At 38.2% G+C, this 26410-nt stretch overlaps 1 protein-coding gene across 2 annotated transcripts in view; it reads right to left on the bottom strand.

Annotated features, from left to right (window-relative positions):
• Positions 1-1033: 1033 nt before the first annotated feature.
• ube2d2 (ubiquitin-conjugating enzyme E2D 2 (UBC4/5 homolog, yeast)) overlaps positions 1034-26410 on the bottom strand; it is a 39920-nt gene continuing 14543 nt past the window's right edge. The window contains exons 2-7 of one of the 2 annotated variants that reach the window (XM_059990283.1): positions 9409-9472; positions 9272-9323; positions 9103-9180; positions 8914-9019; positions 2794-2887; positions 1034-2169 (exon numbers count right to left, since the gene is read on the bottom strand). In XM_059990283.1, the coding sequence (XP_059846266.1) occupies positions 2124-2169; positions 2794-2887; positions 8914-9019; positions 9103-9180; positions 9272-9280 (333 nt within the window). In that variant the 5' untranslated portion in view covers positions 9281-9323; positions 9409-9472 and the 3' untranslated portion in view covers positions 1034-2123. The remainder of the gene's footprint in view (positions 2170-2793; positions 2888-8913; positions 9020-9102; positions 9181-9271; positions 9324-9408; positions 9473-26410) is intronic. The other variant, XM_059990282.1, reaches the window with a different exon arrangement.

The following is a 26410-nucleotide window of genomic DNA, read 5'->3' as shown; positions in this document are numbered from 1 at the left end:
CCAGGAGCTGATTTGAAAACAGAACTTCAACTTGAAACCCAATGAGTGCTAGACTGCATTTCTCGCTCAGTTTAAATTCACCTTATTCACTTGAAACTTACACTACACAAGTGATGTGTTTTTGATAGAAATTATAACATCTAATAGTCTGGAAAATAAACACTGGGTCTAGCCCAAGGGTACCAGATAGTGATTTTTTTGAAGTCAGAATTCAGAAGTTGTATGCTAGTCTTGAATTACTGGTTGGATTCCATCTGGAAAGACATGCCACTTAGCCACACTTGTCAGGACTTCGTGGAGGAAAAATTAAGTTTTAAAAAAATCAGCAGGGATGTAAAAGTTCAGGTTACCCAGAAGGGTGGTAGGATGGAAAGCACACTGGAGAGAAGCATTCTTAGTTTATGAAGGTTTTATCCTTTAAGGAAAAACATTTACAGTGGCCAACAGTGACAAGAGACAGATGGTTTGTGTAAACACTGGAATGAGTTTAAACAAATACATCAAGTTATGATCTAGAAAGCACTGCTAGAGGACATGAAAATTCACCTAATCCAAGAGATGGGGTAAATACTTCAAAGACCAAGTTTATAGGAAAATGGTAATATTTGGATAGCTTGTTCAACAGGCCTACATGAACCAAATGAAAATCACAGTAATTCTTAAATTTTAGAAAAACTGGAGGCAATTTCTGCCCACTGCTCTTCTCGAATGGTCCACCATCCAGGAATAAAAGAACAAAGCAAGTAGCTGAAGAATTCAGATTGAAGTTTTATCTGAAGGACACCAAGTTCTGAGCACTATAGCTGAAGAATATCTAATAATAGGTGAACATGCAGGGTACATATGGTAAAAGTCAATTTCTGATGCAGATCAGTTTTACAAAAAACTGGATCATTCCATACGAGTTCCATATGCAGCTGCAAGATTAGTGCAAATCACTCAATTACTTCATTATGAAGTTATCCAATTCAAGTCTCAGGCAGTGTGCCCCAATAACATCTACTATGCAATATTCAAAGAAAAGTATAATGGAGAAGATCCAGTGACCAAAATTTAATAGGCTAACTAACTCAAAATAAACAGTTTCAGGTACCATATTTTAGCTGTTGAGATACAAATCTTGATCATGTAATAATCAAACTACAGATAGGTGGTTCCTAGCAAGCAGGGTACTGCAAACAATCTTAAATTACAAATGTGGACATGATCTCAGATGCCAGTTGCTAATTTTTTTTAAAAAAAGAAATGCTCAGTATTGCCAGCAGGTTATAGCACAGTAATGCTTAGTTTGTCTTGTACCCTGTTCAGAGAAATACTTAATGACTTTAGTAATCAGTTTATTACACAGATTAATCATTTTGAACATACAAGCTCCAGGAGAGCCTTTGGGTCATTAAATATACACAAGTTCAGTCATGAATTTTTATCCTTACATCCAGGTGAGGCTAAGATTAGTTAACAAAAACAAAAAAAAAAGAAAATTAGAGTTATTAGCAAGTCATTCATTGCAAGCCAAATATAAACCAAAGAGGTGTAGGAAAATTGAATGATTGGCTAACTAATAACTCCAATCCATTTAACTGTTGAGGGAGACAATTCAAATGACCATTTAATTTCATAGGACAAGTATGCTTTCAATTTTCCATTCCAACGTTTAACTTGAATGTAGATTTGCATTCTTCAGCATAAAAACTGCAAAACATTTAACAAATTAAAGTTCTTCATTCTATTATTCATAACCATTATGAGTTTAAAAGAATTCCAACATACATTTATAAAAGGGAAAGTTCCCATCCTCGGAAGCACTCAAACCCTGAATTTTTAAACAATCTTGTTACAATGAATAGGAATGCTTTTAGTCTCACAAAACTGTTATGATTGAAGAACTGGACATTAACACTTGCTTTGTAAGTAGTCAGAATTTCAAACAATTGAGAGGGGCATTTCTATCAGCTGTTCCAAATATGTACACAAAACAACGCAGCACTGCTGGATCAGGTGAACATGTGCACAGGGGAAAGAGGCGTGGGCTCAAAGAAAGCAGTCAAATGGAAACCAAAAAAAAATTGTTTTGCAAGTTCCCCCAGCTGTATTTTAAGAGGTTCGTCAACATTTTTATGTAATCACATTGCATACTTCTGAGTCCATTCCCGAGCTATTCTGTTGTACCTGGAAGTAAAAGAGAAAGATTATAGAAGTAAAAGCAAAAAAAAACTTATTCAACTTAAGATGCACAGGGAGTAGGCATTCAGATCATTGTGTCCATTCATCAAAAAACCCTCAAATCAATCCTAACTTTTTTTTTGTGCCCAATGGTTTTATAAGTTACCATCTAAAAACACAAAACAGACAATTGGCTAAGGTGAAATATCCATATTACCAATTGTGATATAATGTTTCAGCATTTACTCAGCTGAGAATGTCATTCACGAGAACAAGCAAGAATAAAAAGGCTCAAATTTCAAATACCCTTAAGTTGCTGAAGAGGGCAACTAAATAGGAATGGGTATCCACTGGTCAGCATGGAGGTGATGGGCTCCAAGCTGTACAACTGTCACTAAACTTTACAAAAAATTTTAAAATACAAGTAATAGGTCAGGAAGAAATTCATGATTGGAGCATAATTCACAAACTTTCACCACGGCTTGGGAATTATATTAGTATCTAATTGGTAATCTGAATGGATGCACAAGCAGCAGCTTACTTCAATCAAAAACATTTCAAAATTCAAGGCCACAAACTATTTTGCTCAGGTAGCACAATAGAACTTAAGTATTTAAAGAATTTACTCACTTTTCTCTATCTGTTTTGTAGATACGTGCAATCTCAGGCACTAGGGGATCATCTGGATTTGGATCACATAAGAGTGAACAAATGGACAAAAGAACTGGAAAAATAAAAGTTAAAATGTAGTTAAAAATGCTTACAATTTCATTATCCATGGCTAAACTACCATTCACAAATACCATAAATGTATCCTACTGTGGCTAGATAGGTGTTACTTCACCTAAAACAGTACCAACTTCCTATGCTATTATACACCAACAAAATTTAGAGCAACTGAATAAATCATGACCCAGTGGCAAATTAAAAATACACTTCTGGTAAAATATTGTGAAAAGGAAAATTCGACGCAATCAATTAATTCAATTGCCCGAATATTTACAGCTCATATTTGGCTGGCTGTACTCCCAAAATTGGCAAGTACAGAGACACTTGCTGTATTGGTGTTACTAGTTCTACTGAAACTACTCATTTACCAGAGGCTGAGCCCTTACAGTGAATGGTTTCCTGTTGTACCTTCACCTGGGATGACTGCCACTCCAACATTCAAACAGCACACCAACACTGAGGGCAAAGTGGTCCACTTAATTAGCATCTCAACCATCACAATGGAAGCTTATTTGCTTGTCAATCAGCACCACATAGGATGTTATATCGTACCTCATCTATAAAGTCCAATGTCGTTACTCACTGGGATATTCAATGATCCTCCCAAACCCTTATATTTGCAACCAACACACATTAGGGTTTCAGGTACACAAAAACACTGCTTATTCACCCAGTCACAAAACATACGCAGCTGATAGCCCTCAGTGCCTCACAGGGATCCAGCTGAGCTATGAAATTATTCCAAACGCATCATATTTAGCACAATTGTCACAGAATACAATAGTTTGACCTTAGTAGGAACAAAGGTCCTACTTGTACACACTGGAATTGAGGAGATTGAGAGGGGATCTGATTGAAACGTTTAAGATAATTAAAGGATTTGATAGGATTGAGGCAGGAAATATGTTCCAGATGTTGGGAGAGTCCAGTACCAGAGGGCATGGATTGAGAATAAGAGGTCAGTTATTTAAAACAGAGTTGAGGAAGAGCTTCTTCTCCCAGAGAGTTGTGGAGGTGTGGAATGCACTGCCTCGGAAGACGGTGGAGGCCAATTCTCTGGATGCTTTCAAGAAAGAGCTAGATAGATATCTGATGGATAGGGGAATCAAGGGATATGGGGACAAGGCAGGGACTGGGTATTGATAGTGAATGATCAGCCATGATCTCAGAATGGCGGTGCAGACTCGAGGGGCTGAATGGTCTACTTCTGCACCTATTGTCTATTGTCTAAAGGACCATCTCAACATGTTGGTCAGCAGTACCTGTTACCATCTACATATAGATGCATCTGCAATATTTTCATCTAACTCTTTCTCCTTCCTGGCATTCAGACCTCCATGAACCAGACAAAACATTAACAGTACTTAGTAAATGTAATTCTGTTTCCAGTGTAGAAATGACTACAAACTGATTGAATATTTACTTTCAATCAGCACTACTCAGTCTACAAGCTTTTGATATCTACTTTCATCAAGTACAGAGACAGAATTTGAAAATTTTAATCTAAATAGTATCTCATGCTTTGACTTAAGCACTTTACAGGCTTCAGAATTAACACAGAATTCAGCAATTTCAGATATCAACCATTGCACCCATTTCTCTCCAACAGCCAAAGAGTAGGTGCTGGCATTCGGTTTCACTGTATTAAGTCAAAGTTTCACAAGACTCATTGCTGCTTCTTGCTTGTTTCATTTACATTAATCTTTTAATTAGGTCACCATACCAACTGGTCTTTTTTTTTCTTCAAAAAAAGCTCTTTGCTTGTTTATAAACGTGTCCAATTATACTTGAACTAGCATTATTTCTAGTAGATGACTGATCAGAGTACTTCCAGCATCTCCAGGTCTTTACTGCATACTAGCTTATTGCTGGTTCTGCAAACAGTTAAAAGGATTCTTCAATTCACAAAAGGCATCAATTCTTGGAGAACATCTTGGTAAGTAAACATTTGTAACTTAAAAACAGATAAATGCATTGCCAGTGTTTCAGTGTCTGTAATAGCTAATGTTATTCATTAGTTTAAAAAACATTCATAAATAAAACATTGTTATAGTGAAAAATTGTAAAGCAAATAATTTTAAATTCATAAGTGGAGCATATCAATAATCTATTGTAGCTAAAGACAGATCTCAATTAGAAAAGACATTTTATTTCTAACACTGCATAAATAGTAATAAATAGAAATTTGCTGCCACAAATTTCACAACATGTGGTAATATTAAACCTGATTCTGAATATGAATATTTATATAGGATCTTCAATATTGGCTATTAATATACATGATTTCTGGTAAAAAGACATGATAGCCAAATTAAATGCTGTGCACCACTTTTGAGGTGGAAGGAATCAACAAAATCTCACCATTCATGACAGCTATGGCTCTAATTTCTTTTGGAACATGCAGTAGGTATTTTTTTTTAAAAAAGCCTAATCATTGTTGTAAATAATCTTGGAGAAAGCCTAATGACGTATTCTGGGTTTATATCACTGTCAAATACTCTCCGACACTGCACAGAAAAAAAGGCAGAAATTGAGATAAGACTTCAGGAGATTGTGTCTTTAAATTTTCAGAAATTAGACCTTTATTTGATGGTTACTATAGGCTCAAAGAATCAGACAGTTGTCACTTTACAGGGTGCCATCATTAAAAGGCTTAATTTTCAGTACACACAGATATTTTGCAATCAAGTTAAACGCCCAACTCATTGCATTCTACACAAGTAACACTTCAAGTGTACCAGAAGTAAACAGTCATGTAAAGTTTCAAATTCTAAGCCACCTAACTGTATAAAATTTTCCAAAATCACATTTTTATTACACTAAAACTGATTGCAAGGAAATAATACAACATTGACACTGGGATTCATGACAGTACTTGTAATAGCAAAATAGGAATGTCATTCAATTCAAAACCCAAGAATATCAGGTAATTGAAATCAGAATAGTGGCTGGGGGAGTAATGGGTTATTATCATCTAATTCTGACAAAATCAAAATATTGCTAACTGTAGATGTGCTTGTAAATAAATGAGTGAACAGATCCTTTCACATTAGTTTGCCAATAAGTAATGCACATTAGTTAAGCTATTAATCCACAAATATGCACATTGGAAGTAGTTCACCTCATTTTGTGCTGTTACAGAAGTCAAAGGCAGTTCTCAGCAGTCCCATTCCTCTTGTTGCCTCCCAAAAAAAAATTTGTCACTTGCCTATTGACTCCCACCAATTCACCTATCATCCACCAACACTAATGGGCAGAAAATATAGAAGCCTGAAAGCATGTACCACCAGGTTCAAGCTCAGTTTCAGTCCCAATATTATCAGGCTCTAGAATGGACTTGTGTCACTAGATGAACTCTTGGCCTCAGTCTACCTAGTTATGATCTTGTACTTTTATCATTTACCTGCACTGCACTCTCAGTAGCTTTTACACTTTATTCTGCATTATTACTTTACCTTATTTTAGCTCAATGCACACAGTGTTATGATTTGATCTGTATGAACAATATGAAAACCAAGCTTTTCATTATCTTGGTACATGTGATAATAATAAACCAGTAATTGCTCCAAACCGTGTGGCAGTAGCACAAACTGGTAGGCCATTGTGCTCCTGATAAGCATTCCATATGCATATGAGGATTAACTTAACTTCTAAGCAACAGCAAAGCAATGGAATGTTTTGTGATTTTTTTTGAATATACTGTCAATTTTAGTTTAATAAATATGGGACAAATTTAGCATTAATATTTTATGTACTATGAAGGTCACCATGGTAGCGTAGCAGCTAGCACAAAGCTATTAGAAGTTCAGATTTCAATCCTGGTGCCTTTGTAAGGAGTCTGTACAACCTCCTCATAGAATGCATGGGTTTTCCCAGTCCAAAGACATATAGTGTGGGTTAATTGGTCATTTTAAACTATACCTTGATTAGGTTCGGGTTAATTTGAGGTTATCGGGGGTTGCTGGTACAGGGTTGCTCTAAGGGCCTACTCAGGGCTGTATCGCTAGAGCCCATAATATGCCTAACAGTAATTAACTCATGAGCAGCAACTTTAAACTTTCTTTTAAATTATTAAAGATCACAATTGTTTCCGGGCTCCCACTCATGGCAATTCTAGCAAATAACAGCATCTGAAGGTGCCACTCAGGGACAGCAACCCTAATTAAATACATACAAGACAGAAATACAAACCCCATTTCCAGAAAAGTTGGGATATTTTCCAAAATGCAATAAAAACAAAAATCTGTGATGTTAATCCACGTGAACCTTTATTTAACTGACAAAAGTACAAAGAAAAGATTTTCAATAGTTTTACTGACCAACTTAATTCTATTTTGTAAATATACACAAATTTAGAATTTGATGGCTGCAACACACTCAACAAAAGTTGGGACAGAGGCATGTTTACCACTGTGTTACATCACCTTTCCTTTTAATAACACTTTTTAATCGTTTTGGAACTGAGGATACTAATTGTAGTAGATTTGCAATTGGATATTTTGTCCATTCTTGCTTGATATAAGACTTCAGCTGCTCAACAGTCCGTGGTCTCCGTTGTCTGATTCTCCTCTTCATGATGCGCCATACATTTTCAATAGGAGATAGATCTGGACTGGCAGCAGGCCAGTCAAGCACAAAGTGTCTACAAAGCCACGCTGTTGTAGCCCGTGCAGAATGTGGTCTGGCATTGTTATGCTGAAATAAGCATGGACGTCCAGGGAAGAGACGTCGCCTTGATGGCAACATATGTCTCTCTAAATTCCGAATCTACGCCTCAGAGTCAATGGTACCTTCATGTACATGCAACTCACCCATGCCGTGGGCACTGATGCACCCCCATACCATCACAGATGCTGGCTTTTGCACCTTTCACTGATAACAATCAGGATGGTCGTTTTCATCTTTGGCACAGATAACTCAACGCCCGTTTTTTTTTTGAAAACTAGCTGAAATATGGACTCATCTGACTACAGCACACAGTTCCACATTCTTTTGGTCCATCTGAGATGAGCTTGGGCCCAGAGAATTCGCCGGTGTTTCTGCATAGAGTTGATGTATGGCTTCCTCCTTGCGTAATACAGTTTCAAGTTGCATTTCTGGATGCAATGACGGACTGTGTTAAGTGACAATGGTTTTCCGAAGTACTCCCGAGCCCAGGTGGCTATAATTGTCACAGTAGCATGACGGTTTCTTAGGCAGTGCTGCCTGAGGGCTCGAAGATCATGCGCATTCAACAGTGGTTTCCAACCTTGTCCTTTACGCACTGAGAAGTCTCTGAATTCTCTGAATCTTTTCACAATATCATGTACTGTAGATGTTGAAAGACCTAAATTCTCTGCAATCTTGCGTTGGGAAATGTTTCTTTAGAACTAACAATTCTCGCATGAATTTTGGCACAAAGGTGTGAGCCACGACCCATCCTTGCTTGCAAAGACTGAGCCTTTGATGGACGCTATTTTTATACCCAGTCGTCATACCTCACCTGCTACCAATTAGCCTGCTTAATGTGGAGTCTTCCAAACCAGTGTTACCTGAATATTCTGTGCACTTTTCAATCTTATTTTAACTCTGTCCCAACTTTTATTGTGTGTTGCAGCTATCAAATTCTAAATTTGTGTATATTTACAAAATACAATTAAGTTGGTCAGTAAAACTATTGAAAATCTTTTCTTTGTACTTTTGTCAGTTAAATAAAGGTTCATGTGAATTAACATATCACAGATTTTTGTTTTTATTGCATTTTGGAAAATATCCCAACTTTTTTGGAAATGGGGTTTGCACTGCAAAATAGTTTGACAAGAATATTAACTCTGCAGAACTGATGAAAGGTACACAATGAATAGTTTTACATCTGCTTTACTAAGAAATGCACTATGACAAAGCAAAATGTCATGATTTATCATATTTATAGGTAGAAACAACTTATCACTAGTGAAGAATTGTTTACTTGTGTTTGAGATTTTCCATTTGAGGAGCATGTATTAAGGTTAATGCAGATTGTAATCAAAAAGATCAAAGTACCTTTTGAAATAGTTAATGCTGGGGACCACTGTGACCGTAAAATATCAAGACAGATGCTGCCATTACTGTTAATATTTGGATGATAGATTCTTGTTGTAAATGCAACCTGGAGAGAGACAAACTGAAGTTACTCTCGATGCAAAACCCACACCGTAATAAAAACTTATGAATTTCAAAAAAAAATCTTACCTTGGGCGGTTTGAAGGGATAATCTGTGGGAAAGTGAATGGTCAAGAAAAATACACCACCCTGATAGGGGCTGTCGTTCTGTTAAAGGAAAAGTTTCAATGAGTTCAATATAGTTCCAAAGTTGCAACTTCATTCTTTAAGGTCAAAAGATAGTAATATTTCAACTTACCGGCCCCATTATTGTGGCTTGCCAATGGAACACTGCAGAAAAAATTAAAAATCTTAAGTCATATATTAGTGTTGCTGTAGAACAAAATTGAGACAAGTTTAAAAACTGCTTATGATCGACTTACAAAATGTACTTACTGTCATCACCAACCGGACCTGCTGAACACTGTGCTGGCGGATCTCGGGCCAAATCATTCAACTCCTAAAGATCAAATAGGAAATACTATTGAATGTTTGCATTCCAGAAGAAATGGTGCCAAGTTTGAAATATGAAAGTAATTGTCAACTGTGTGAAATAATCAATTAACCCATGTTATATTGAGAAAATAGTCTATTTCTGACCACTGGATATACAGTCGGCCCTCCTTATCCACGGGGGATTGGTTCCGTGATCCCTCGCGGATACCAAAATTCACGGATGCTAAAGCCCCTTATTCAACCTGTTTAATGCGGTGGACCTTAGGACCCAGCGGAACCCCAGACCTTATTTAACTTGTCTCAATGTGGTGGACATTAGGACTTGGCGCCAGAACTCTGAATGCCCAGTGTTTCTGTTCACGAAAATAATCACGATCGAAAATAAAGTGGAAATAATAAAGCAATTGGAAAGAGGTGAAACACCTCTGGTCATTGGAATAGCATTAGGCTACGTTGGTCAACGATCAGAACAATTTTAAAGGATAAAGTGAGAAAGGCTCTGCCCCAATGAAAGCTGCAATTATTACCAAGCAACACAGTGGAGAGCACACTCGACAGCAAACTGTCCCCAGAACTAACGTTCCCGAGCCTGGCGCTGAAACATACGTTCTTAAGTGTTTTATGTGCATAGAAAGGTAAAATATATACTAAGACAAATGTTTAACTAACTGACGCTAAATAATACCGGATGTACCTGCTGCGATTTACTTAGTAACAGAACTTCCGATTTTTTGATCCTGATCCCACGATAACCCACGCATATCCTTCCATATACTTTAAGTCATCTCTAGATTACTTACAATACCTAATAGAATGTAAATGCTATGTAAAATGGTTGTTATACTGCATTGTTTAGGGAATAATGACAAGAAAAAAAGTCTGTACATGCTCGAACAACAAGCACTGGAAGAGAACTTACGGGTTTTTGTGATTCACGGTTGGTTGAATTAGCGCATGCAAAATCCGCGGATAAGGAGGGCCGAATGTATCACGGGGCTAATGCAATCAGTCAACATTCCAGCTATGATCCCAAAAATCTGCATTTGGAACAAAGTCTCTAACCAAGCTGTTCCATTTGAGTTACAATACTGGTATCCACCTAAGTGAGAACATTGCCCAGATAGCAACCTTTCACAAAAAGGTGCAACAAATTCAATCTAGTTAATTACTGCATTACCAATAAACTGATGGAAGCTATTATTGATAACACTATCAAGCAGGGCTTACTCAACAATCTACTTGCCAATGGCCAGCTTCACATTTCACCACTGCCATAATCCAAGTATAAATTTCATGGGCAAGTTGGGAGGAATGGCTTTGGACATCAACGCAGCATTTTGACTGCATGGCTCTAGTAAAACTGAAGTTGATGGGTAACCAGTAGGAGGAATTATACTTCACGGAAAGGAAGATGGCTTAGTTGAACCTCAGAGCACTTCTACAGGATGTATCACTGACATTTCTTCCAGAACACTTAACTTTCTGATGATTATGAGATATTCAATTCCATTTACAACTCCCCAGTAAATTAAGTAGCCAATGCCTGCATGCAACATGACCTAGAAAATATTCGATACAGATTAAGTGACGCAGCTTTTCCTGACATCGACATCACCAAGTCTAAACGCCTTTGACATTACTACCAGAGTATACTATCATCCAGAATAAAACTGCCCACTTACTTGCCAACCCGTTACCCCAAAGGGACCACCCACCACCAATACAGTGGCTGCACCTTCAAAACCTGTTATTGAATTTTAGCACATGAAGGATACCAGGAACCTGTAAACATTACCACCTGCAGAGCCTGATCCAATGCACAAACCTTCGACTTGGAAATGCAGTTACTTTAAACCATATGAACATATGGTATTAGAGCAGAATTATGTCGACTCCACCATTTTCTTTTCCATCTCAACCACATTCTCCTACTTTATCCCCATAAACTTTGATATCCTTACAAATTAAGCTATTAAACTTAGGCTACGTCCGCACTAGACTGGATAATTTTGAAAACGCTGGTTTCGCGTAAAAACGATAGGCGTCCACACTAAGCATTTTAAAAATGATCTCTGTCCACATTAAAACGGGGATTTCGGCAAATCTCCTACTGCACATGCGCAGGACACATCTACTGAAAACATGCAGCGTGTTTGGTGTTGAATCTCACCGTGAAAGTGCACATTTGTGCAGTTACAGACTAGAAAAATGTAAATGATGGACAGCTGTTGGCTCTCACGCAGGAGGACTTAAAAGTAAATAAAGACCAATACTGCAGCGTATGGAGGCAACTGACAGGGAGTTCACAGACAGCATGACCCGGCTGACGACCAACATTGAAAAACTGACCAACTCTGTTGTATTAATAAAGCCCCTCCTTAAATGTATAAAACATATCTGCATCTATATTATCTTGTATTTCCATACAGTGTTACATTAGGCTGTTACACTTCTATTATCAGAGAAGTACTTGCATAGATAAGTAAACCACCTTCATACCAGCAAGGACAGAAAACAGGGCAAAATGAGTATTTATTCAGTAAGTAATGGGTCAAAGTATTTGGTGAGTACATTTCTAAGTCTTCTGGCTTCAGTCTCGTTGCCGTCAGTTCTGAAAATGTTAGGTTGCATTCAAGAAAACAATGAAATGATGCGCTGCCATCACCATCTGCTCCGGCACGTCATGACAGTGTTTTTAGATTTCTCCAGTTAGCCCGTCCACACTACTCTGGCCAATCCAGCGTTTTCAAAATTACACACCCTGGCAATCTCCGGTTTCGGTGGACAAAAATGCCATTTTAGTGTGGAAGGAGAGTAAAAATGAAGAGAAAAAGCTTCGGTTACGGATTTATCCAGTTTCGTGTAGTTTAAATATACCCAAAGATTCTGCCTCCGCAGCCATCAGTAGCAATGAATTCCACAGGTTCAACACATTCTGGCTAAAGAAATTTCTCATCTGTTCTAGAAGGATTTCTGTTCTGAGGCTGTGTCCCTTTGTCTTAAAACTCCAGTACAGGTCCAGAGCCATCAAATGCTCCTTATACATTAATCCTTCAGTTCCCAGGATATTCCTCCCCATCAGCCATGCAAACGCACTTGCCAGAAACGTTTTCAAGTGATTCAAGGCAGTGGCTCACCACCACCCCTAGTAAATGCTGGTTTTGTTAGCAATCCCATAATCTCAAAAATGGCAAATATAGACAATTATAGTGTCAGGCAAGCACTGGTATTCATCCTCTTCCCACCCCCCCCCACACCCCTCACTAACATCCTCATGCTAGTCTCATGGCTGGCTATAACCTGGAGGCATTGCAACCTCTTCCACTGTTTTTAAGTGCTTTGAATCAGAAATAATTCAAATATTTAAAACAAAATTATCAGTAGCATTTTTAAAAAAATATTCATTGAAGGAACTGAGTTGGTTCAAGTTACTTAATGGCACAGCAGGCACACGGGACAAGGCGGCTTTACCCTGCTCCATCCAACTTGGTAACCTCATGAGCACAAAAATGCTCAGTTGCCAGATTTTTAAAAAAAACATCAAGCCCTCAATTTAGCCTGATAGGAAACAAACCCCAAAATCACTGGCAAGTCCAAAGCTAAATTTATTAGCACCAGACCTCAATAAGTTCTGTACTTCATGCTGCAGTGCAAATAAATTGCTGGCTAGTGGTCAGTGTGATACATCCATAAAATGCAGATGAAAAGGTTGGCCCACACAAAAATTATACAAAGCCAGTACTCCAATACAGTAGATCCTGGGACACACTGGGACCAGTACATTTTAGCTAACTGGGCCAAAGTTTCATGGAAACAATAAAAATGTTTAGAAATAAACTACAGAACAAATTACAGCACTACCAATACCTCTACATTACTATAAAACTCTATTAGTGCCTGACAGTTATTGAAGGTATTCATCCAGTGTACCCTGCTGTGCTCTTTTGATTGAATGTAAATAAACAAAATTAGCACAGACACTGAGTACTGTCCTTTGCTTCATGCAATCCATTCGATGATTGCACACTCCAAATCTTCATTTTTACCATAACTTGCAACCATCAGGCTCTTCAACAAAAGGGGATACTACACTCATTCTACTTCTGGAGTCCCACACCAACGGTCTCGCTTTAAGGATTCTACATTGTTATTTCAGGCTTGTTATCAATTACTCTATTTATATTTGCACTTGCAGTTTGTTGTCCATTGATCCTGTTTACAGTCTCTGTTCAATCGATTTAAGTATGCTCGCAGAAAACGAATCTTCAATTGTATGTGGTGACATACATGTTGTCGGATAATAAACTTTACTTTTAAACTTTGAACTTTCAAGATGGCTGCTAACATTTTCAAATTCTTTATAGTTCCTAACTTGGAAGTAGTGAAATTGTTTTATTTTCACTCCTGGCCATTTCTGGCATCTCCAAACCAGAATACTTGAAGCCGCAGTGAGCAAAGCAGTTCCAAATTGTCTTACCGTTTATTTCTCACCAACTATGACTGGCAAAAATCATTGCTTTTCGAACAACCACAAGCAACTGGCAATATTTAAAAGCAGTTAGCTTTAAGTACAGCGCAGTATCCAACAGTCATGCAAGTGCATGTGACCGACACTAGTTAGAAACTGTTCACCAAGTCTCTTGGAAGTAGGTACAGAGGAGATGTCAGGGGAAAGTTTTTTTATAAATATATAAACGCAGAGAATGGTGAATGCATGGAATAGGCTGCCACCAGCGGAAACGGTAGGGTCTTTTAAGAGACTTCTGGATGGCTACAAGGAGTTTAGAAAAATAGAGGGCTATTGGTAAAGCCTTGGTAGTTCTAAGGTAGGGACATGTTAAGCACAGCTTCATGGTCCGAATGGCTGCATGTTTTCTATGTCTCCTGTCCCAATTATGTGACAGTGTCCCAAATAAACAAAGGCAAGCCCAGCTATTTTCTCAATTAGTTAAGAACTGTCCAACAAGCAGCTGCCTTGATTAAATGGAATCCACTGCCTCTGTAAAATAACTGGAAAATGTGGTTTGTAATTAAAACTTCAAGTTACATTTTTAGGCATTCCTTCAGGATGAAGATCAACATATTCATAATCTGGTTTTCTGGGTTTTGAGATGGCTAACGATATGGGAGCCAGACTCTTCCACAAATAGAGCAGATGAGACTTGCATGTGCTCAACGCCATCTTTGAATATTCATTCTCCTGAGAATCAGTTAAAATGTTGCATTTTTAAATATTAAAAAGTGGGCCTTGTGGACTTTCTGTAAAGAATGCAAAAGATCCCATGCATCAAATCTATAAACAACAAATGTCTTAAGACTTCTAAAAGGTTATTTGATGTTATTGTTGGTGTTTGGACATTGTTGGATGCAGGTTCATAACTGGATGTACTTGGGAACTAAACTTATAATACCAGATTTTTCTTCTGAAAATAGCTGTATAAAAGGGAAATTCTCTTATTTATGGTGAAATACATTAGAGGAGAACATCGATTATAAACTTCCGTTTTGACCAGGTAATAAAAATTAGGACAAAAAATAGAGCAAGAGCATACGGAAGATTAGAAAGAGGCATCATAACTGCCAGGAAACAACTGTAAGAAAAAGTAAATGTCAGAATCAACTTCAGTCTAGAATAGATGCTAAAATTTATGAATGAAGAAATCACCTTAAAAACAAGAGACAAATTTTACCCCCCCCCCCCACCTCTAGACCAGTCACAACAAGAGAACAATCTGATGTTCTAAAAGCATTCAATAAAATCAAATACACACGTGGTCAGAGTTCTCCAGTTACAATATCTACAACTGCAGAAAAACAGCAAAATACAAATTAAAATTAGCCCAAACTCAGGTTCTTTGTATACCAACAAGCTTCATACTTAATGCAAATAATATAGAATTCTATAAATGGTGCTCAAGGAGTTAATTCACAAGACCAAGAGCTAGGTCATTTCAACTCAGAAGGATGCAGAGGTACTCAAGGAATCTACGATGTCTATATTGGCCACAGCCATCTCAGACTGCCACCTCTTCCAAAAGTCAGTCATCTGTAATCCCAAAGGATTGCCCAAGGCAATGCTTGTGTATATATTTAGGTTGAAAGGCTAAGTATAGCAACTTCAAACTTGATCAACTTCTCGGCAACACTAAGAATTCCAGGCAGAGTATGCAAGTTTGGATTAGTTATTCTTTATATATGAACTGTAGTTTAATTCAGTCATTTCATGTCAAATGAATTTTACAACATACAATACCATTCTTTTTAATTCAAAACATATCTATCATTACAATAAGTGAATTTAGTTAAAACATTAATTTTCTACAAAATTATTAAAGCTGTGCCAAAGACCCCCTTTCTCTACTATAAAATTCTAAATTGACTGATTTTATTTTTATTGCAATGAGGTGCTTTAAGTGCAAGGACAAATTCTATCATTCTAGATTCAGTAATTTATCAGTCTAAGGGACTGGTTCAGTTACTAATTCATGGTAGATATAGAGAGAAATCTTGAAATCGATAAGGGAAATCCAGTTAATCACAATTCAGCAAAATAACAGCTTGCAGTATGTAACATTTTGTAGAGAATTGAAGAAACATTAAGAATGCAAAATACAATATAGCCCTACTGCAAAATACCTTGAAATTTTTTTTGGGAGTTATTAAAATGGTATACATCACAATTAGTCCCAAGCAAATCTCCCAACTTTAAATGCAATTTTCAATTAAAATCTCATGTAAGCAAAAGTTCTAAAGTTATTAGCTTCTGCCTTACTATTGCTTTTTTTTAAAAAAATGGCACTCTATATAGGAAAGTCAATTAAAAATTCATACTGTGATTCCAAGATTGAGAAATTTACCACTGACAGGGGATCCCCAGTTGAACTGATACTTGTATAAAAATGTTACAGAAATCCATATTTGGGGATAAAGGGGAAAGGAACACTTTTCTTCTAGAATAGTAATGAGTACCACTGCTTTGTTACTGATTGACAATTCTGAACTATGGCTTCCCTTCATGTAATTACATTTCCATTAAACCTAAGGTTCTAACCTATAGTTTGTTACCACATGTGGCTAGATCATTGAGTTTTGTGATGAATTAAGATCAGAGATCATTTTGCACTTTCTTACAAAGTTGATCAGAGGCAAAAGTCTAATGAACAAGGATGGTTAAAATTTGGCCGGCATAACTGACAAGTACAAATTATGTTCATGATTAGTAACAAGGTGTCTGCAGACTTCTACCACTCCAAAGAGCCCATACTAATTTTCACATTTATGTACAAGTTAAATTGTAGATGGTATCACTAATTTTTTTTGGATGGGTAATCTTAAGTAGTGGCATCAGCACTGAAATTAGAGGATGGTCCAAAGTTCAAATCTGGCTTGGTCCCAACCTGGGCAGCAGCAGTATCTGCCTGGAAGAAAGACCTGGCAATCTACCTTCATAATTTGCCACAGAAACCCCAAGGATAACTACACTATCGATCCATAAGTTCACCATGAGTTGACAATGACTTGACAACAATCTTAGGATACCTCCTGGACAACCAAGGAACCAGTCAGCTTGAAAGACAACATGAAATAAAGAGGACACCAATTACTATGGATATTGAAGACTTGCAAAAATCCTGCTTAAAAGCAAGCCTTTGAAAATAGTATGTCCAATTGTAAATTCTTAGCCTTTATGTATTATTGTTGACACCACAGTCACAAGTTTGGCCATGCTGTCAGCAGCAACCGTCAACTATTACTGAAATCATGGGCAAGAAATGAAAACCTATGATTCGATACTGAAGGAAAACAAGCAGTCTAAAATGTAAGCACAAGATTGCCATTGGATGCAAGATGACAATTACAAACATATCCATTTTCATCTGTGCAATTTATGAATAGTACAGATTATGAATAGTATATTCGTCAAAGTACATTCGAATTAAGAGGACTGCAAAGCTTTATCTATGACAAGTAAACAATTCCAATTTCTACAAAGGGGTAGCTGGCTACTACTGTCCAAAATTACAATCAGGTTTATTATCACTGAAATTTGTTGTTTTGTGCAATCTAGAGATTAAAAATGACTATCATTGGCCATTGCTAGCACAATGAAAGTCAACTATATTTAACAGAAATTCCTTGAAGTATCTGCATACATCAATAGGTGATGATCAGAACAAACTCAAAGTTTAAAAGGTGTTGAACTGAGAAAGAATGGATCCAGTTAAAAAATTACTGCTGTTGACAGAGGCCCCTACTTAGCTGCAGGGGCAGCCTACTCCTCTTCAGCAACTTCAGACCTGAATGGGAACAACTTGCTTCACAGGCCAGCTGAATCCACTCGAGGACTGCCTTTGAAGCCATCACCACTTTCCAGCCCAAGTGATTCCACTTAAGGACTAACCAGATGCAGTCACTTATCTTGGAAGCTATAGCTGTGTTCAAGGCACACAGCTTCCCAAGCAGATGAGTAGTTAACATTTAGGCCACTGAGAAAATTGATGAACTAAAAGGCAAGACTGATTTAGCAAAGAAAATTGACAGACTGCTATGCACTACGTCTCATCAAAACATAGCTTACACCTGCTTCACATGACTGCTATCCTACCTAAAGGCTTCTCAATTCACTGGATGGACTATACAGCACCCTCAAGCAAAATTAGAGGTGGAGGGGTTGCTCTTAAATCAACTCCTTGGACATGACAGTTCTGGGCAGCAACTGCTCACCCATTCCAACTACCACAGTTCACTTCTGCTCACCTGATGACAGGATATATCCCACCTCAGCAGGACATGAAGCTATTACTCAATCATATATACTCTGTGATGAATAGTCTTGAAACAACATGATTCCCAGACACCCCCAATCACTGCTATATAACCAAAGATAACAAATCAAGCCAAGCTGCACCACTGCCTTCCCATAGCTGCTGGTCTAGCTGAGTACATCACCATCAGGGAGTTCACAAACATATTGATGACTGTACACCAGAGGATACTCCAGGTATTCCCAAACTAGAAACCATAGATGAAATGGAAAATCCGCATCTAATTGAAGCTTAAATCTACAGCATTCAAATCAAGTGACATTGACCTTTATAGAAAATCTAGATGCATTCTCCATTAAGTTAGAGATGTCATAAGGCAGTACCAGTCCAAAGAAGGGTCCCAGACAGTCCCTGCCATCAGTTGTGGCAGGTTTACAAGTTATTTATAACGGGATACTGTTACGTACCCCGTAACTGGGTCACTTACCAGCAAAGATAGAGAGGTCCGTTGAAGTCTGATGGTACTATTTTTAACAGTATTTATTGATAAAAATACACAAAAATATCAATGCAGACATACAGATAATATACGTCGTCAATACTAAATCTAAAAGCGTGGGTATAATAATACTCAATAAGAAATAGCTATCGCTGTCTAGGGGATAGTGTATTGTCCAATGGAAATATAATAGTCACTTTAGTTCATTCAAGCTGTAGGCTGAAGCCATCATTGGTTGGAGAGAAAGACGGAGGTTTAACTTGCCCATTCCTTTTATGATGTCAATCCTTCGAGAGTCGTTGGGGGACTGGTTTCCCCTTGGTGATTAGCTAAAGCCATGCTTCCGTGGCAAGACCCACCAATTCCGAGGCAAATGGAAAGGGACGCACGTGGTCTGTTTCCACCGGCTTCGCTATTACGCTGTTACAGGAGTTCTAGCGTTTCTTCTGGTGCGTCTGAGGGGCTGTTCCCACAGACCCTCTTTTATCCTGACTCACAGGGTCTCAGATGTCAATCAGGTTGGGATAATGCAATCCCTCCACCAACCTCCCCCTCGGTTCATTGCCTGGGGGCTCCGATGCATCGTACAGGATTCAATACACAATTCCGTCTCCAAGAGACAATAGCTGGTATCAATGGTTCCGCCTTTCGGAGGCCAGGTCACATTCCAAACTCTTTGTGGATTCTGCATGTCTTTCTCTCATTTCCTGGGTCTCCCCCGCACCCTTCGGCCCCTCAGAGCTGTGGCACATTCGTAACAATACAAAGTGTACAAAGTGAAGTCGGGCAGCATCACCAACCACAGTACATCCCTTCATGAACTTTAACACATTCTATGCACAATTAGAATAGAAGGGAATAGTGTATCACCACACACTCCAACAGCCTCCAGTGCAATTGAATCCACAGTCAAAAATGCAGACACAAGCAGTCTTACTGACAGCAAACCCACAAAGCATCTGGCCCACCTGGCTACATCCTTAGATCCTGTGAGGATGGTGGGTATTTGCAGACACTTTTAAACGTGACCCTGTGTCAGTTCATTTCCCACCTGCTTTAAGCGCCATGAAAGATAATGTGCCTAAATGATTACTGCCCAGCAGCTCCTACATCTATCATGTGCTTCAAGAGGCATGTCATGGCACATATTGCCCAACCTTGACCCACTACAATGCTTCTACTGCCAAAAAAGGCCTATGGCAGGCACCACCTCCTTGGCCCTACACTCATCCCTGAAACACTTGGATACAAAGTCAACCATTTCAGACTATTGTTTATTGACTACAGCTCAATCTTCAACACAATAATTCTAAGCAATTTTATTACCAAAATCCAGATCCCAGCAGTCAACATCTTGCTGTGTAGCTAGATTCTTAACTTCCACACCAACAAACCAGAATCAGTAATGACAGGCAGCAACATCTGGACCACTAGTGGCCCACAAGGATATGCCCTCAGTCCCCTACTCTACTCCTTGTACACTCATGACTGTGTGACCTATCATCTATAGGTCTACAGATGATACTTGCATCTGTGGGCTATGTCAAATAAGATAGATTCAGAGCACAGGAAGGAAAGAGCGTTCCAAGTAAATTTATTACCCAAGTACAGATATGTCACTATATACTGAGATTCATTTTCTTGCAGGTAATTACTGTAGAAATACAGAAGTCTGAGAGGCAACCAGAAGAAACTCTGCAGATACAAAATAAAAATTAAAACCGAGGATATGAGTTGTGGAGTACTTGAAAGTGAGATCACATGTCCTTAGTGATCAGTCCAGCATTGCTTGAGTGAAGTTATCCACATTGGCTCAGGAGCCTGAAGGTTGAGGGTAATAAGTGTTCATGAACCTCCTTCACAATGTTAGCAACAAGAAGAGAGCACAGCCACACTTTCTTGTGGCAGTGCTCTTTGCAATTGTGTCCAATGGTGGGAGGGCCTTTACTGTGACAGACTGGGTTAAATTCACCATGTTTTGTAGCCTTTTCAGTTCCAGGGCATTGGTGTAACCATGCATACTCTCCACTGAGCATCTACAGACGTTTTTCAAAACTTCAGATGGCATGCTGAATCTGTGCAAACTTCTCAAAATAGAGGAGCTGGATTGCAACTCACTGACCGTCTCCACCCCAATCCTCATGGACCCTGGTAGTATGGTGTTGAGATAACAATGCTTCCCTAACTATCAGCAAAGCAAAAAGAGTTGGGGTAAGAGGTAATGCACATTTTCCTATCTACATCAACTCTGTTAAGAGTTGAAAGCTTCAAGTTCCTAGGAAGGAGCATCACCGATAGCTTGTCCTGGTCCAACCACGTAGATATCACAGCCAAGAACTCTCACTAATGCCGATACTACCTCAAAAGCTGAAGAAATTTGGCACTACCCCATTAACCCTCAACAATTTTTAATTAATGCACCATAGAAAGCACCCTATATCTGGATGAATGATGGCTTGGTATAGCAACTGCTCTGCACATGAGTGCAAGAGACTACAGAGCTGAGGACACAGCTCAACACACCACAGAAATCAACTTCCTCTCTGTACTCATATATACACTTCTTGCTGCCTCAGTAAAACAGCCAAGGACCCTACCCGCTCCAAACACGCTCCCATCAGGCAGAAGATACAAAAGCCTGAAAGCACATACCAGGCTCAAGAACAGCTTCTGCCCCACAGTTATAAGAGCTAAATAGTTACCTTGTACAATAAATTGGACTCTTAACCTTAATCTACCTTTTAGTTTACCTGCACTGCACTTTTTTCCTGTAGCATTTCATTGGTTTACCTTGTTCTACCTCAATGTATTGTGTGATCTGGCCTACATGAACAATATACCAGACAAGCTTTTCAATGTGTCACCATAAATGTATCAATAATATCCAATTCTATTTGAATACATGCAGCATCAATATAATTACTGCAAAAATTAAAAGTAAATAAACTTAGTTTCTAGCCAACAGCACAAACATTAATTCAGTATAAACAGATTCTCTGTTGTAAGTATACATGTTTAGTATCAGGAAAATGCAGAACAGCTTGCACATTTTTGAAGAACAATCTATTCAATCCGTCCTTTCCATGACCTAGGCAAAAAATCAACACCAGTGAAGTGGGTACATTTGCACTACATTACCTGAATAAATTCTACTATGAAGTTTAAAAAACACGCAAATGTTAATAATCCAAAATATTGACTATTTCCCTACAATATGTTTTAATTCATTCAATAGTTTTATTTAGCCATTTTATCCATTCTCTGGGTTTGTTCCTACACTGTATGTTTATTCCTGTTAGGATTGCTATGGATTGTTCAAATTTCAACTGCACAGATCATGGATATTATTATATGCCACTTTGCCAAGTATTAATTAAATGATATTCCAAGACTTTGCTCCTTGTCTCAAAAGTTAATTGAAAATTACTTCATAAAATCTCTGCCTATTAAACATGAAATTTCAAAGTTGCTCATAAATTAGTTAGGACTGCATTCTGGGACAGGCCTGTTCTTGGTCCGCTAAACAAATAGGAAAAGTTCAAAATGCTCCAGAAGCTGCCAAGAATAGTTGATAAGTTAGATAAATGCTGAGAGCACCAAGTATTTTTCTAAATGGCAATCAATAATTATGCTTCCATTCACTGGGAGTGGTGATATATTTCACCCATCAACCCTGGGCATCAGGAACATTAGAAATGACACTTGGAACTTATCTTGGTGGCATGATGACAATACCAACAGTTACAGGCTTTTGTAGTCATAATACAGACAGGTGCTCAATGGTGGGAGGCACAATAGTTTGCTGACAATGTTCATCCTAAAGGATAAACTTGCATTGATCTTAAGGATAATATAGTTTTGCAAACTCCAGAGGTTTAATGGAATCAATTGCAAATAAATGTAGCTCCTCCCCACAAAAGAAAATTTAGGTCATTGTGCCACAATGACAATCTTAGCCATTTCATTTTATTCAGAGGAGCACATAATTGTGAACACCAAGTATTCCAAGACGACAAGCTTGCATTCTGCAACAAAGTAGTACACAATATTTCCCAGAGGCCACCTGCCTTTGTGCCACCAAAAGGTAGGCTTTTATTTTGAATTAAAACATCAAAATGAATAAGGGATGCTTGAGTTGGTGTTTACACTGGGTTGGTGAAAGCTTCACTGCCAAAAGCTACTGTAGGATAGGGAACTGAACCATTCTTGGAAACTGTGTGGCACAGCAGCTACAATTTGACAGCTGATAAATCAGGGGGTAGGGTGCATTTACTGCTGTCAAAGCCCTTCAGGAGAGTATCCTGTCACTTATGGTCTTAATTGGATATAAGCCTGCCTGTTTTGAGTAAACTATATCCAAGTGTACGCTGGGGAAAAAAATGCCCTTTCACAAGATCCCACCCACTTCTTATACCCACACAATTATTTGAATTAAATCATCTTCTAGCCATCTAAATATTACCTTTTGAAATATTACAATGGGCCATGTAATTTTGATCATGTTCTATTTCTTCCACTCTTCAAAGTTCAAAATTAAACTATCAAAGTATGCAATACATATTGCAGTGAAGCTCCAAATATTTGCTATGCAACCATTAAGAAATCAAGCACAATGAAGTCTGCAGATACAGGAAAACCAAAGCAGCATGCATAAAATACTGGAGGAACACAGCAGAGACTGCATTGGCAGCATCAAACATAATAGAAGATCCCAGCAGATTCACAGATGAAGTGTTGCTTCACCTAGAAGGACTTTTTAGAGCCCTGAATGGAGGTGAGGTAAATGGACAGGTGTAGCACTTTGGCCTTGCAGGAATAGATGCGAGGAGGGTGACTAGTGGGGAGGGATGAAAGGAAAAGGGAAATCACGGAGATCCCTGTGGAAAGTCGGTGGGGGGGGGGGGGGGGGGTTGAAAGAATATATGTTTGGCGGTAAGATCCTTAAGGAGATCATGATAGTTTGGCATCGGTCTATTGGATGCTGGCTCCCATGCTCCCCTTAATGCTCTGGGGGCCAGTTTTCACATGCCCTTAAACTCATCTAGTTTCTACTTTTTTGAAGCTTACCAAGGTTTTGTTTCTTATACTTCAGTTAATTTACTGGGATCATTAGAAAATTTGTGTATTGCCTAGAAAAAAAAACAATTAAATGCTGGAATCCAATCATCCTATAGTCCATACAATCTTCTAATTAGCAGAAGTTTCTTTTCACCTCCACAACATACTTACAATTTATCTACAAGTTTATTTCAGGAAGTACTGGGGTATTTTTGGTTAGAACCTGACTTTCACTTTTATGCAGCTTCTTTGCAAACATTGTTTACCTCACCTTAGTATAACTTCAGTTGGTTCTGCACGTCCCTTGGCTTCTCCAGTGAAGCATGGTGGCCATTTAATCACAACAACACTTATCCTAGCTTACACTAAACAATGAATAAGGAACTACTGAAACAGTTGTACACTCAGGGCTTTGAGACACTTGGGTGGGGTTACAAGGAGGCAACTGTTGTTAATATGCACTGCAGAGAGTTCAGCATGTGGTGTACAACACTTACTAAGTGCTCTATATTAGTTTTCAGATTTCTTACATTTGCTTCATTACAAACCAGAAAATAGTTCTCCTCTACTTAATTCACTAATTTTAATCACCAGTCTTTGAGACAAATTTACTTACCTTTCACAAATCTTTTTCCCCCCTTTGAGTAGCAAATAATCATAGCCTACACTTGTAGTCGTACAGTATCACAGAAAAGATCAAGTTTACTGGTTCAAGAGCTGATGATTGAGAAGTAATAACTGTTCCTGAACTTGGTGAGAGCCCTGAAGCTCCTATACCTTATTCCTGATTGCAGCAGTGAGAAAAGTGCACGGTCCAGGCAGTGGGGGTCCTTGATGATGACTGCTGCTTTTCTGCAACAGTGCACCATGTAGATGTGCTCAATGCTGGGGAGGGCTTTTGCTGTGATAGACTGGGCTATATCCACTACTTTTTGTATGATTTTCTGGTCAAGGGTATTCATGTTTCCATACTGAGCTCTGATACAACCAGTCAATATACTCTCCAGCACACATCTAAAATTTTGATCATATTTTATAGATGTTACATCAAATCTTCACAAACTCCTAAGGAAGTAGAGGCTCTGCTGTGTTTTCTTAGTAATAGCACTTACATGCTGAAATCAGGAATCTAAAATTGCTGACCCTCTCGACCTCTGATCCTCCGATGAAGACTGCCTCATGGATCTCTAGTTTCCTCCTTCTGAAGTCAACAGTCAAGCTCCTTGGTCTTACTGACATTGACTATTGACATTGGCACCACTCAATCAAATTTTAAGTTTCCTTCCTATATTCTGATTCATCACCACCTCTGATTCAGACAACGGCAATAGAGTCGTCAGCAAACCAGAATATGGCATTGGAGCCTCAGTCATAAATATAACTTATGTAAAACAGGGGTCTAATCACAGAGCCTTGTGGTGCGTCTAGGCTGATGAAAATGTGGAGATGTCAATCTGAACTAACTGAGGTCTGCAAGTGAGTAAATCAAGGATCCAATTGCACAAGGAGGTAGTGAGGTCAAGGTCATGAAGCTTTACAGCTGAGCATGACAAATCTGCGAGATCAACTAAAACAAGAAGAGTCCCAAAATACTTTGCAAAGCAAAAAGAAAAACATGGAATTATCGGGGAAAGTTGTTCTCAAATCTACACTTACCTAGAAAGAGCACTCTATGCATCATTTTTATAAAGAAAATTCATGAGCTTGTCAGCTGAACCAGACAAATTTCCAGGAGCCTTTATATTGAAAAAAAAATTACTTTACATACCACCAAATGCCATTCAGAACCAAAAGCAGCAGCATTAGAATACACTGTTATAGAAGCTACTTTTAGATCTACAAGAGCAAAAAAAAACAAACTCATCTGTATTTTGTTGTTTATTAAGCAAAACTGCTAAATGTGATTTTTAGTGCTACATGACTTCAAGATGAGCCATGTTTTTACACCTAATGAAAAAGATATTGTAAACAGTTGTCATGCAAAGAATAGCCAATTTATACAAAAATGTCCCATTAAAGCAGAACCAAGATGACAACAAGATGATTAATGTGCTATTAGATAGATTGTGATGCACAGAGCACTCATAACAAGTTAAATGAATAAAGGAACCAAGATGTAATGGGTACAATTTGATGCCCATTATGAATATGTAGCTGCAATGCGGATCAATGTAAATTTATTATTGAATATTCAACTTTTAGGAAAGATATGCAAAGAGGAAAAGTTGATTAAATCACACACCAAGATACAAACCAGTCGCAGAACTCATTTTGGTAAAGTTCAAAGAACTGAAAGATAGGTAGCACTATGGGAATAGTGTATTAAGATAGACTAAGCATACTGCAAGAAAAGGTAGATTTAAAAAAAAATGATAAGAGGTATGCTGATAGAATTGTGCAATAGATAAGACTAATCTTCATGAAGATGATCAAGCTGGAAAAAAAATCAGTATGAGAAATTCAGAAAGCATCAAGGATAGCTTTCCAGAGCAATACCTCATTAATGCCACTAAAAATGTTAGCCACCTTGGACTTCATCATAGTTAAGGAAGATAGGTTTAATAAGTTACCTCAGCTAAAGACCCCCAAGGATGTTGTGAGCATAGTGCGCACTTTAAAA

The sequence above is a fragment of the Hypanus sabinus genome, chromosome 15 (genome assembly GCF_030144855.1).
Source record: "Hypanus sabinus isolate sHypSab1 chromosome 15, sHypSab1.hap1, whole genome shotgun sequence".
Lineage (NCBI taxonomy): Eukaryota > Metazoa > Chordata > Chondrichthyes > Myliobatiformes > Dasyatidae > Hypanus > Hypanus sabinus.
The sequence above is the reverse complement of the archived record's forward strand: the minus strand, read 5'-3'. Positions and strand labels throughout refer to the sequence as shown.